Source organism: Desmodus rotundus, chromosome 3, assembly GCF_022682495.2.
Source record: "Desmodus rotundus isolate HL8 chromosome 3, HLdesRot8A.1, whole genome shotgun sequence".
Taxonomy (NCBI): Eukaryota; Metazoa; Chordata; class Mammalia; order Chiroptera; family Phyllostomidae; genus Desmodus; species Desmodus rotundus.
This window is the reverse complement of record NC_071389.1, coordinates 161131078-161145491: the sequence shown is the minus strand read 5'-3', so window position 1 is coordinate 161145491 and position 14414 is coordinate 161131078. Positions and strand designations below refer to the sequence as shown.

Here is a 14414-nt window from a genome sequence, read left to right as displayed (position 1 = left end):
GCTTCAATTAAGGACATGTTCTCTTTATATTTTCAAATTAATATATATTTTGTATATATTAAATATGTTGATGACAAGTTATCATCCACCTCGTTTGACATTTCTGTCTTTTTTACTGTCTCTCAGTTACTCACACAAAGTGCATTTTTAAAGCCTGGGCTCCCAGCAGTGCCTCTGCCACCTTTCTCCCACGCCCACTCCCTTCCCCACAGTGGTCAGACCCTAAGGACTTCCTTGTTAATGACATGTTTTCTCTACTGTTGTTTTTCTGACACACCTGACAAAACCCCGTCCCTTATCAGTCCAACAGTCTGTTCCTTTTCTCTCTCCTTCACTGAGATGGCTGAATGCCGCTACGTTATCCACCCGTGCTTACTGGTGCTTCTGTCTACTCGAGGTCCAACCTCCTCGTGGGACTTAGAACATCCCGTCAGGCTGAGTTTCCCTCAGTTTCTTAAATGCTTCATGTACTCTTACTTGAAGGCTTTTCCCACTGTTACTTTCTCTAACTCCCTTACCTTCTCTCTTCACCTGGCCATCTCTTCATTCTTCCTGCCTCAGCACCCTAGCAGTTTTTACAAGAAAACCGTTCCTGCCTCCATGAAGTCTGGGTGGAAGGTTCTTCTACCTGTATCCCTAACACCTTTATTTGGCAATATCCATTAGTATTTTTAATGTATGTGCATACATTTTTGACCTAGCAATATGCTAACAGGAATCCATGATACAGAAATTCTCAATGTACGTAAAAATACATATACAGCAATGCACATTAAATTATTGTTTATAATAGCAAAATATTAGGAAAAAACAATAAGTATTTCCCATAAGGACCTATTCAAATTATCATGGTAAATTCATGCAGTGGAATGCTTTGCAATTGATGGAAAATAATTTCTATCAAAGCCAAATGTTTGAGTATAGAATGCATTATTAGGCAAAAAAAAAAAAAAAGGCACGGAACAGTGATTTTAGTGTGCTGAAACGGTGTTTTTTAGTATACTGTTGGTGAGCACACAAGTGGGGTATGGTAGTCGTAAATGTTTGAATATGAAAAAGAATGCATTAGGGAAAAACTGCAGAAGTGGGCTCCCTGGTTGCCTCTGGGGACTTTGGAGACTGATGCGTCGTGATTAGACCCCATGTTTGGTCAGTTCAACACGTTTCCAGGCAACAAGCAGCTAACTTTAACCTTTTACATCTGATAGAGAGAAACTGTGGGCTCACTGGAGAAAAATGGAGGTGGATTTATCATTTACTTCATTCTCTTTGTTCTGTATGAAGTTTTTTTTAACCATAAGTCTTACCTAATTTAAAAAATACAATAATGGTATTTGATTGATTTCATGGGTAGCTGTTGTGGGTAAAGAACATTTTGGATTCATAGCTTTAAAACATTTTTCAGGTACTACTGGGCTGAGTCACATCCACACATTATAACGTGAACTATGAGAGTAATATTTGAAGAAATTTTCCAGGCTATATGTTAGGACAATGAGGATTCTGCCCACTTATGAGAAGGATGATAACATTAAAAATTTACCTAATTTCCCAATATATTGAATCGCTTAGCAAGTAGTTTATAAGAATAAGTATATCATTTCTGGGGCATATTCTATGTTGTAGGCACCATGCTAGACATTGTATATGTGTCATTTCATTTAATCTTTCTGATAACCCCATGCTGTGAGCATCGTCCTCTTCCCTTCCCACGTGAGGGTACTGCCACCGATGGGCTCCTGCAGCCACAAGTGGCATTACTGTGAGGTGGGCACAGGCCTGTCTGCCTTCAAAGCCCAGGCCCTTTCCTGGTTTAAGCTGGTTTCTTAAATATTCAGCTTTGTCGTTTACACCAAAGCTTTGTATTAATTTCTATGATGTTTTGAAAATTAAAATTTACTGCCTGTTCAACATGTGATATCACAGTTGTAAAGTGACTTCGGAAGTAGGAATAAAGAAGTATAAGAAGTATGAGAATATATAAGGAACTTTGGTGTATGTTTAGGTTTGTTGAATTATGATGTCTAAGTTGCTGGTATATGTTTTTATTTTCAGATATAGGATGCACCTTAGCAAGAATGGTCCTCAGATGCCAGATGAAAAGTGCTGCGGAAGAAGGGGCAGCCTCAGGCAGCAATGGGCATTTTTCTGAAGAAGTACTTAATAAATGTGATGAATGGACCTTCATTCCTGAGTCTTACATGGACAGTGTATTTGGTCAAAGTGATGATCTAGATAGTGAAGGTATTTATTATTCGAAAAGTAGTTTCCTGTCTATTTTAAAAACCCTTACACACTGACATTGAAAAATATGAGTTGAGATGAAAACCTGATTTAATTCATTTGGAAAAACTTGAGGAAAACCTGTTCATTATTAGAAATAGTTAGTGCTTACAAACTCTGGTTCAGGCAATGGCTGTGAAGAAAAAGTATCTCCGTACTTGTAAGTGTTACGGTCCTTCCTCTGGTTGGTGAATGGTGACTGCTGTACACAGACTGGGCGTGGATTCCATGTCCATCAGTGACTTTCTGGATTGTGCACACCCTTGAGCCTTATTAAAGGCAATGTTGCCAAACTTCCAGGATTATTTGTAGGAATTAGATAAAATGTATATAAACTGTCTGGGAGAGTTCTTGGCAAATAGGAAGTACCTTTATCAGAGTTAAAAATAATATTAATGTTTCAGTAACTCATGAGATAACTTTGAAAAAATTAACATGGCAAGATATATAATGACAGTGATTTGGGCTGACATATTTAACGCAACGCAGTTTGATAAAAAAGAAAATCTCATGTTGCAAGTCCAAGTATTTCTTTAATTAAATTGATTGGGGTGACATTGGTTCTCAAAACCATACAGGTTTCAAGTGTACAAGTCAATCAAACATCATCTGCACTCTGCATCATGTGCCCGTCACCCCAAGCAAAGTCTCTTTCTGTCTGCATGTTCCCCCACTTTGCCCTCCTCCCACTACTCCCACTGCCCCTTTCCCTCTGGGGGTCACCGCACTGTTGTCTGTGTCTTTTTTCTTTTCTTTTTTTTTTTGGTTTCATCCTTTCACTTTCCTTCATCCAGTCCCCAATCCCTTTCCACTCCGAAGCTCTCAGTCTGTTCCCTGTGTCCATGCCTCTGTTTCTGTTTTGTTCATTAGTGAGATCATACGGTATTTGTCTTTCTCTGACTGGCTTATTTCACTTAGTTTAATAATCTCCAGGCCCATCCATGCTGTTGAAAGAGGTAAGAGTTCTTTTTCAACTTCAGAGTAGGATTCCATTGTGTAAATGTACCACTGGTTTTTTTTGTCTGCTCATCTACTGATGGGCACTTGGACTGTTTCCAGATCGTGGCTACTGTAAATAACACTGCAGTGAACACAGAGGTGCATGTATTCTTTCAAGTTAGTGTTTCAGGTGTCTTAGGATATATTCCTAGCAGTGGGATTGCTGGGACGTAGGGCAGTTCTATTTTTAATTTTTGAGGTAACTCCATACTGTTTTCCACAGTGGCTGCACCAGTCTGCATTCCTACCAACAGTTCACTAGGGTTCCCTGTCACCATATCCTGACCAGCACTTGTTCTTTGTTGATTTTAACCATAATTACCGTGGGGTAATTATCACGTAGTCATGGTGTAGTATTCTTTTTGTATATAATTGGATTTGATTTTCTAAAATTTTGTCAAGTATTTTGTATCTGTGAGGGATATTCTTCTGTAGTTTTACCTACCGAACATTGTGAGAATAATGTTAGACTCTTGAAATGTTGGACAGTATTTCCAAGTCTACAATTATCTGAAAGAGTTTCTATTATCTGAGAGAGTTTGTATAGGAATGGTACTATTTTTTCCTTAACAGTTTAATAGAATTCACCAGTAAAGCCATGTAGGTATAGACTTTTTGGAGATTTTTAATTATAAACCAAATAACTTTAGTTGATTTATTATTTTGATTATTTATTACCTCTGGCATCAGTTTTTATAATTTGCAGATTACAATGAATTTGTTCATTTCATTTAAGTTGCCAAATTTATTTGTTTGATGTTATTTATAATAATTCTATTATTCTGTTAATCTTTGAAATATCTGTAATGATAGCTGATCTTTAATTCTTGGTAACTTGTGTCTTTTTTCTTCAGTCTAGCTCAAGGTTTATCAGTTTTATTGATCTTTTAAAGATCACAATTTTGTTTTATTGATTTTTCCTCTATTGTTTATTTATTTTTCTTTTCACTAATTTTTGCTCTAATCTTTATTTTCTTTATTTTACTTATTTTGATTTTGTTTTTCTCTTCTTTTTATATATTCTTAATGTGGAAACTTAGAAAACTGATTTTTAGGTACTTCTTATTTTATTAAATGAACACTTAAGACCAATACAGATCCTTCTGTGAACCACTTTAGCTGAATCCTACAATGTTTGTACATTTTTTTACATTCAGTTTTGAAAATGTTCTAATTCCCTATGTGATTTTTTTGACTCATGGATTATTTAGAAGAGTGTTTGTTTTCCAAATATTGGAGAATTTTCTATATAACTTTCTCTTATTGGTTTAAATTTAACTTTGTTGGGTCAGAGAACCTACCGTGATGATTTACATCCTTTTATAGTTGTTGAGATGCTTTGCAGACTACCGTATGGTCTGTTGTGGTGAATGTTACATGTGAAATTTAAAAGAATGTATATTTGGCTAATTTGGAGTTGTCTCTTAGGTCAAATTACTTGGTAGTGTTTTCAGGTCTTCTATATCATTATTGATTTTTCTGTACTTGGTTTGAGAAGGAAATGTTGAAATTGAAATTGTGGATTTGTTAATTCTTTTAATTTGGTCACTTTATGCTTTATGTATTTTGAAGCTCTGTTGTGTGGTATACAAACAATAAGGGTTATGTTTTTTGATGATTTTACCCCTTTATATGGATCCAACTTTGCTTCTAGTATCATCATTTCCTTGCTCCTGAAGAACTCCCTTTTCCAGTTCTTAGAGTGTACATCTCGGGAAACCCTTTGCAGGTTACGGAAGCTGTCTTTCCATCACTCTGCCCTGTGGACCTCCCAGCTAAGTTAGTCTTCATGAACATTGATCTTCATCTCCTAAGTCAGGAAAGCCATCAAGCTTGGTTTAAATTCCTTCTGCAGGTGCTTCTGGCCCTCACATTGCCTGGAGGCAAAAAGCCAGGATGATGATAAAGCGCACAGTATTTGCTCCCCTCATTCAGGGACCACGCAGCTCTGCACTCTTTGTTGCCCGGTGCCTGAAACTGGTTGTTTTAAAACACTTTGTCCAATTTTCCAGTTGTTTGTGGGAGTCGGTTCAGATTGGTACTTCTTCTACCTCCATTGTGGCTGAAAGAAGAATTCTTCCTAAGTAGTTTTAAATAAAGGAAAACATTAGAAATGCTAACATAAAAATAATTATAAAATGTATATGTTGCTTATATAAATAATATGCTAATAGAAGTCTCACAAACATAAAAGGGGATAATTATGAAAATCTAATAATTATAAGACATGTAAATATAATTAAATTATAAAGTGTATTCTATTAAATGCTTAAGCATAAAGTCATTTTAAATTTTAAGATAAATTTTAATAGTAAATCAAGCAGGAAGTATTTGTATTAATTTTATGATTTATATAGTATATTGTAAAGTTGATTCTTGAATATGTGCTACAGATTTTATAATTTGTTTTAACAAAAATTACTTATTCTTCTAAGAAAAAGAGTGGTGGAATTTAATTTTTCAGTAATGCTTCCACATTATCAATAGTAATATGATTTATTTATTGATCTTTATTTTCTGAAAATCTATAATTTTAGAAGTAGTTTTCATCTCTTTTCTCTCAAAATAATATTGCCAACCAAATGCAAGGTGTTTATTTAATGTAATTTTATGCACAAAACCATGAAGTATGAAATTTAAATAGAGATGTACTCAAGATTGCTGAATGTTAAGTAATTTAAAGTGTGATTTCAATATTTAAAACAAGATTTAAAAATTTTCTAAGAAATTTTCAGAGAAACAGAAAAGAACAACTTTGATCAAATTTGTGCATAAACTTTCTCTGCTTCCTGCACATGCACGCATTTATTACTGCATGTGTACCCATGTTTCTCCTCGGCTCTTTTCTTCTGTACTGTGAGTTCGTATGAGGCATGGACTAGTTTTCCTGCTTCTCTTTATCCAACACTTATTCAGTGTGCCTAGGCTGTGAAAACCATTTGGTAAATATTTATGGATAAAAAAAGGAACTGAGTTTTAAAAATGAAAAGCCAACATAATTTATCATTTGTATTTTAGAGGTGTAACAACAAGAATTGGGCAATTTCCATGCATGCAATGGGTTTAATCTTTTATGACTGAATGTGGTACTAGCATCTTATGATTGAGTCAACATTTCTTATTTGCCTTTATTTTATCATTTAAACATAGGAAGTGAAGGTTCATTTCTTGTGAAAAAGAAGTCAAATTCAATTAGCGTAGGAGAATTTTACCGAGATCCTGCCTTGCAGCGTGACTCACCGATTTTGCAAAGGCATCCCAATTCGTTGGTAAGTTGAATTGTGCTTATGCTGTGCATTGTGTTATTGACAAGCCTCTTGATAACTGAAATCACAGGCCCAAACTAGGAGCTATTGGTGTAAAAATTCCCTGATGTATGAAAAGTTTATATCAGAATATAAATGAATAAATAGATATTATTTTATATTTACACTTGTAGACTTCAGTGTGTTTGGGGCATATACAGGATGGGGCAAAAGTAGGTTTACGTTTTCCTATGGAAAAAGTAGGTTAATTTTCATATAGAAAATTATACAATAACACATAATAGTATGACAATAAACTCTGTGTTTTGTGTATGCACAACTGTAAACCTACTTTTGCCCACCGCCTACCCCCATCTCCCGTTTGTACTAAGTACACTTCAAAGTGGTTTATCCTTTTTCTTTTCAGAGCTCCATGTCTATGATGCCCAGCCTAGGTCTCTAGAGGTCTTATGGTGTGGCTGGTCCCATGATTACCTCAGTTAGAAATCCTATAGAGATTCCTAAGAAAACTAGACAGGAAATATTCTCTTTGCTCCAAAAAATGACAGTGATTGCATTCTAAATGTCTATCTGTTTAATAGGGGCCCATTTTCAGTCATGAAGATTTACTGAAGCGGAAAAGAAAACTATTGTCTTCAGATGATTCACTCAGTAAGTATTTGAAAGTAATCATTAAGTAAATAGATACTTTGAACAGAATATAGAATTTGTTAAACATTTCTTCTGATTGTTCAAATGTTCTTGGTACCAGTTTCATCTTATATAACGTTCAGATTATATTTACCTAATAATTCCAAAGACTCTAGCAAAATGAATACAATTACATATCTAAAATTTTACCTTTTATAGTGTTATATAGGACCCCTTATTTTTTCTACTATTGTTTTGAAATGTGAATAATTCCCACACCAATGTCACTCTTCATCCCTTTCTCCAGTTCTGTTGTTTTTTTTTTTTACACCAATACACTTGATTAAATATTTATTATTTACTCTCTATCTCTGGCACTGGAATGTAAGTTCGATAATTTGGTTTTTTGCTAAATCTCCAGTGCCTTGAAGAGAGTGTACACTATTGGGTGATCAATAAACATTTGCTAAGTTAAATTAGCTGCTTACATTTCCATTGTTGGTTTGTCTTTGACAAAAGGGTCATCAAAACTTCCATCCCATTCGAAACATTCAGACAGCACTTCTTCCCTGGCTTCTGAGAGAGAATATATTACGTCATTAGATCTTTCAGCGAATGAACTCAGAGATATTGATGCCCTAAGCCAGAAATGCTGTATAAGTGGGCACTTGGAGCATCTTGAAAAGCTGGAGCTTCACCAGAATGCACTCACGGGCTTTCCACAACGACTCTGTGAAGTAAGTTTAATCTATCCTAATATCCTCAGGATACGTGAAGAGCTTTTGCATTGATATTTAACTTACATGGTTAAATCTTAAAAGGAGGATCCACTTTTGTATCATTGGCCAGTAATTCTCCCATTCTTCTTGTTTTCACACAACTACCTTTGGGTGGTGTTCAGAAACACCCTTGAGGGTCAGCCATGGAAATGGAAATGTGGGTAAAAAGGAATTCAGGATTCTGTCCTAGTGATACCTGGCCCACGTTAAAGTCTCTCACGGCTTTCTGTTGGTTATACTTCAGTTATTTACTTGCTGTAAAAACAATTCAAACTGCTTAAATTAGGTAGGTTGGGCTGAGACCTGGTTTGGGGGTGCCGGCTCTGGCTCGGCCGGCAGCAGTGTGATCACAAGGAGCCGACCGACTGCGCTCAGCCTTGTACTTATCTGCCAAGTGCAGAGGCTGCACGGACTACCCCCGGAGCGCTGATTGAGTTTCAAAATTATGTGCAACTAAAAACTGTTTTTCCTCCGAGTTTTTATTTCATAAAAATTAAGGTATAAAGTGGCCTGCTGAGAAGGTAATCCTCTGAATATTGAATTTTTCATCATATTTTTGTCCTGTGGATCAGATGTCAAAGACCTTAGACTAACAAGTTTTAAGAGATTACTAACAAATGTTTACATTATTAATCTGATTTCTTTGACTGAACTGTAACATTTGATAAAGGATATACTTGGTATTTTTTTTAAAGCTAGTTTGTTACAAATACATTTTCCTTTTTCTAACCTATAAAGTTTACCATAGTGTTGAGATTTTAAAAAGCAGCATCGCATGAGTTTTAAGTATATTGCAGTGTCTTTCTCCTGAAGTTTGTGTATCTGAAGACAGAGAAGAAAGAAAGGTGACCCCTACCCCCAGTCCTGTCTAAAACGTGTCCTCTCTTTCTCCTCTTCCTCTGCCTGACTCAAATCTCCAAGTCACAGGGTGTCATTTTAAATGTCACTTCCTTATCCTCTGTTTCTCCTCTTCTCCTCTTCTTTCCTGCAGACTAGGTTGGTTACTCACCTGGATTACATCTCCATGGCACCTGGAATTTCTCCCCCAGTGCTCATTCCCCCATGCATTTTTATATAAGTATACTGCCCTCAATGCACTGTGAGCTCTTTGAGGACAGGAACTGTTTCAGGCTTCCTTGTGTCTATCCCCAGTTGCCAGTGGGGTCTGACATATAGTAGAGGCTCGATCAATAATTATTGGATTAATTTGTGAAGGATTTAGTAACTGAAACTTGGTAGACCTTTGATAAATAAAAGTTAAAGAGTAAGTAAATGAAAACTAGAATTCAGCCTAGCTGAAAGAGAGAGGGAGGGAGGGAAGGAGAGGGTGAGGGGGAGAGAGAGAGAGAATTTCAAGAGAGCCATGGCAAGGTGAAGTGTATGGAATTCAAAGACAGAAGGAGCTGAGAACTTTCTCTGAAGGAAATTTCAACTCGACACCCCTAGGTGGCAGTGTTTGCTCCTGCCTAACTAAAAAAAAATCTTGATTAAACCTTGGGAATAAATAATTTTAGAACCTATCTTTCTGAATAATCTGGTGGACCTGAAACAATGGCAGAAAGTTCAAAACAACTTCTGGGGGAAATATCCATTAATAAGCCTTTATAATTACCTCAAATTCTTTATAATTCCATGTGAGGATAAATATACTGATACATAAAGAAGAGCACAAGGAAGTGATTGTTTTGGTATTTAAACCCTTTGACAATAATTCATATCAAAGATTTAAAAATAGATATAATATGTAAATGGAAGTTTTGCTTTATCATAGTAAACTTAGAATTGCTTAAAAATAGAGATTTGAAACAAAGTTTCCTAAAAAAGAGGTTATAAATACGTGTATTATATACAGTGACTACATTTATGGTTAAATTTTATTTACATTAAAATGTATAATAATTTCCAAAAGCTAATATTTAAAAAATGTATTCCCAGGATTATATTTTACTGTTTATTCATTAAATCATTAGTTTAAATATTTGAGTCTTAGTCTACTTCCATTTTTACTTGTTATAGGAATAGCTTACAAAAAACGCTGAGCTCTAAACTTTATTTTTGTGACCCTGCTTTTGAAAGCCTACCTACTATATGTTTCCTGGTTTTACCCATTTTAGAGCAGAGATAGGTGGACCAGTCAGTGTACTGAAGTTCTCTTGTGTATTGTGTTTTCAATGGGTTTTGTGTGTGTGGGTGTAAAATTCTTAATGATTCTAGTCACCAGTGGTATGAAAGGCAGAAATAATAGCTAAACTTAAGTTTCTCAGGTGGTTCATTTTGGAATTTTAAAATACTGTCTTTCCAGACTCTGAAGTGTTTGACACATTTGGACTTGCACAGTAATAAATTTACATCATTTCCCTCCTACTTGCTGAAAATGAATTGTATCGCCAACCTTGATGTCTCTCGAAATGACATCGGACCCTCAGTAGTTTTGGATCCTGCAGTGAAGTGCCTGACCCTGAAACAGTTTAACCTGTCATATAATCAGCTGTCTTCTGTTCCTGAGAACCTTGGTGCTGTGGTGGAGAAGCTGGAACAGCTCATGTTAGAAGGGTAAGAAGGTTACATTAGAGACAAAGGGTTGCCTTACATTGAGGTTTTGGAAGGCTGACAAAATATGCTGACAGTATTTCTATAGCAAAAAGTTTTATGCAGTGTTATGCTAAAAAAACGGAGGCAACTAATATTGCAGCTTGTATCAATTGGCTTAAAATTTCACAATTTAAAAATCTTTGATGCTGCCCTTTGAAGGTGAATTGTTTTTATTGTTTCTTAAGGCACATGAGTTCATGCAATTTAATACCCATTTTTCTCCCTACGACTAGAAATAAAATATCGGGAATGTGTTCCCCACTGAGCCTGAAGGAGCTGAAGATTTTGAACCTTAGTAAAAACCACATTTCATCCCTATCAGAGGACTTTCTTGAGGCTTGTCCTAAAGTGGAAAGTTTCAGTGCTAGAATGAATTTTCTTGGTAAGTGCTCTGTGTGAGTCTTCTCTTTACCAGTACTTTGGAATATAATAAGATGAGTCATATAGGTGAGAATTTAAAGGTATAATTTTAGTTTAAATACTGTGCTGGAGTTTCAAATGTAAAGTTAGCTGATTGGTGAGAAAAAGAAATGAGGTGTTAAGCCTTGGACATGGGAAGGAAACTTAAATGCGTATTGCTAAGTAAAAGAAGCCAAGCTGAAAAGGCTGCACACTGTGTGATTCCAACTATAAGGCATTCTGGAAAAGGCAAGCTGTGGAGACGGTGAAACAGTCATTGGTCTCCAGGAGTGTGGAGGGAGGAAGAGGGGGATGGACAGTTGGAGAAAAAGGGGTTAGGGGCAGTGGTACTGTTGTGTGTGACTGTCACCTGGACGCATGTCAGTGTACTTTGTCAAGTGCCACACAGACAGTGAACTGTGTTGTCAACTATGGATTTTAGTTAATAATAACGTATTGATATTGGCTTATTAGTTGTAACAAATATACTGAGCTATGCAAATTATTCACAATAGAGAAAAATGTGTGTTTATGGGTGGTGGTGGTGAGGAGAGAAAGGATATATGAGGAAGTCTGTACTTTCCACTCAAATTTTCTGTAAATATGAGGTCTGTCTGGAAACAGTCCAACCATTGTTAACATGAGAATGGTTTGCATGGCATCGATGTAACCTGGCAGCCATGGAGGGTGGACTGGAATGTGCATGTGTGAACAATGACGACTTCACTGTACTAGTCAGTGGGGGCTGTAGATGCTGTTGAGTGAGCACGTGTACTGTGTGGCCATTGCATCCAGAATGACTGAGTAAGTAGAGCAACGAATCTGCATCAAATTTTGTATTAAGCTTGAACATTCCTCTGTGAAAACTATGCGGATAATTCAGAAGGCTGCAGCTCTGGGCAACTGGTGATTGGCAGCTTTATCATGACAACGCACATGCCCCTCATACATCACATCTCGTGTAGAGTTTTTTGGTGAAACATCAAATCACCCAGGTGACTCAGTCCCCCTACAGCCCAGATTTGGCACCCTGTGACTTCTGGCTTTTCCCAAAACTAAAATCACCTTTGAAAGAGAAGAAGTTTCAGACTGTTGATTAGATTTGGGAAAATATGATGGGACAGCTAATGGCAATTGGTAGAAATGTGTACAATGTTTTTTGTATCTTGTATCTTCAATAAATATCTCTATTTTTCATAGTACATGGCTGGATACTTTCTGGACAGATCCTGTATAATGCTACTTGAAAAAAGCCTACTTTTTAATTATTAAAAAATTAAAAATGTTAATATTAAAAAACTTAAAATTAAAAATAATTTTAGTAGGTTATTATTGATGTAGACCCAAATGACAATATCTTGGGCTACAGATAGTCATTATACCATAGTTCCTTTTAGTCCACTAAACTGAAAAACCTATGGCTACTTGAGCTGGATAAAACAGGAATACCGAGTTTCCTACTGAAGTTTCTTTAGAAATTTTTGGAGTATAAACATAATTCGTATTGTTTTTTTAAAGAAATACATTTACTCATTGACAGTTTTCAAATTAGTAAGGTTAGTGTGTATTCATTGAATTCTTATTTTATGTAAGATATTATAATAATACATAATATGATTACGACTTTGATTAAAAGTCATGGAGTACCCTTAGCATGTGAGGTAGCAGGGAATTACGTTCCTTTGTAGCCTCTCTGAACATTGCAATGTCAAGGGAAAGATACTTTACAGCATAAACAGGAGCTCCGCGTACTTTACCCTCCCGAGTGGAAGCCATGTGCACCTTGACGCTCACGTCACTCGTCTATACCTGACTCAGTGGGATCAGTTTTTTCAGTAAAATAATTTTTAATACTTTTCAATAGAATACAGTTGGACTACTTATTTTTAAAAAATACTGACTTGTCAGAATATCAGAAACGAATAATGCTAAAAGCTGTGTTAACTTGCATAACATTTTCCCTTTTTCTCCCTCCCTCTTGCCCTTTTCTAATGTCGAACATGTTCTTACCCTGAGCCTGGAACCGGGGATAGGGTGGGTCCCTTACCAGTGAGCAAAGCAAACCCAGTCTCTGTCCTTAAGGAACATGCACTTAAGTTCAAAAGACAGGCATTAGAGAGTCACGACACAACTAAATGTAATTGTGTGTTGTGCTAAGTGTTGTGAAGGAAAGGCCTTGGTGCTAGGCAGATGCTTTAAAGGGATCTGATACTTACTGTGGAGGCAGGGAGGCTTGACGTTTAAGGTGGGTTTGGGGGAAAGAGCATTTGAAAGGACCCCGAGGCTTGGTTGTGGTGATTATGTCATCTCAGCTGCATTTCACAAAAATCCTATAGGGTAGGACAAGTATGATCTCTGCTTGACTAATTGAGGAGATTAAAGCACTTGAGGTTTTTGTGTGACATGTTAGGGCATGGAATTAAGTAACTAGTTGTGAAACTCGAATACACCTAGTTCACACATCTGTTTGGTTTTCACTACACAGCTTTAATAGTTGTAGAAGTTGTCTTGTGTTTGGGAGGGTGCCCTGTGGAGGTGACGTGTGAGTGGGACAGCTGGCCATTAAAAATCACCTCGCGGAATGAAGTTTCAGTTCTTCACTTTTATAAGAGTGCTTTCCATACAGCATTTGAACCACAAGGTTCTAGACTCTTAAGTGGAGAATCACTTCTACTAATTGATTTTGTCACAAATACTCTCGGGAAATAGGTGAGGTGCGTAGCATGGCATGCGCTGTTCTGTTCCGCAGGAAGACAGCTTCCAGCAGTGTCCTGGAACCTTTTAACCCTTGAGATCTTCTAGATAAAGCACAACTCATATTTTTAATCTCAAAGATACTAAGAATAATTCTCCAGCCACTTTCGTACACCCATAGATTTTTAGATTTTCAGAGAACATCAGATATCATCTGGTCTAGCTGCACCATTTTGCAGATGACAAACAGGCTATACGATTTGCTCAGTTTCCAATATTGTGTTTCACGAAATTTTATACATTGGAGGGCCTCATTCTGTATTTCTGCTTTTGGAAATTCATAACATATGCCAGAATACTGAGAACTCTGTGATATTTCATTTTATTTTACCTAATGTTTCCATAATCTCCTAAGATCACATGATAAAAGAATATAGTTAGTAAGTAACATCTGTTATCATTCCATAGAATATTCTTTATGAGATGGTACTATGAGAAATTTTTATCTTCATATTATATTGTGAATTAGTATTCCAAAGTGTTTTGCTGAAGTTACTTAAGAGTAATTTGAATTAATCCATAATGTATTTCATATAATATCACACATAATTTAAAATGAATATTATAATAATTTTAACCTTCATAGATGTCACACAGGTGAGTTTATATTTAGATAATTTTTTACCTTGCATATTAAAAGATATGTATAAGTATGGTATATTATTGTAATGGTTAGTGGTACAGTTAAGGATATTATTTTAAGAGTAGATTT

The 14414-nt window shown here is 36.1% G+C and overlaps 1 protein-coding gene across 4 annotated transcripts in view; it reads left to right on the top strand.

The window, feature by feature from the left end:
* LRRK2 (leucine rich repeat kinase 2) overlaps positions 1-14414 on the top strand; it is a 166863-nt gene that overhangs the window by 96484 nt on the left and 55965 nt on the right. For all 4 annotated transcript variants that reach the window (XM_071221057.1, XM_053921621.1, XM_024575582.4 and 1 more), the window contains 6 exons: positions 2056-2244; positions 6433-6551; positions 7130-7199; positions 7698-7915; positions 10260-10510; positions 10783-10931. In XM_071221057.1, coding sequence (XP_071077158.1) covers positions 2056-2244; positions 6433-6551; positions 7130-7199; positions 7698-7915; positions 10260-10510; positions 10783-10931 — 996 coding nt within the window. The remainder of the gene's footprint in view (positions 1-2055; positions 2245-6432; positions 6552-7129; positions 7200-7697; positions 7916-10259; positions 10511-10782; positions 10932-14414) is intronic.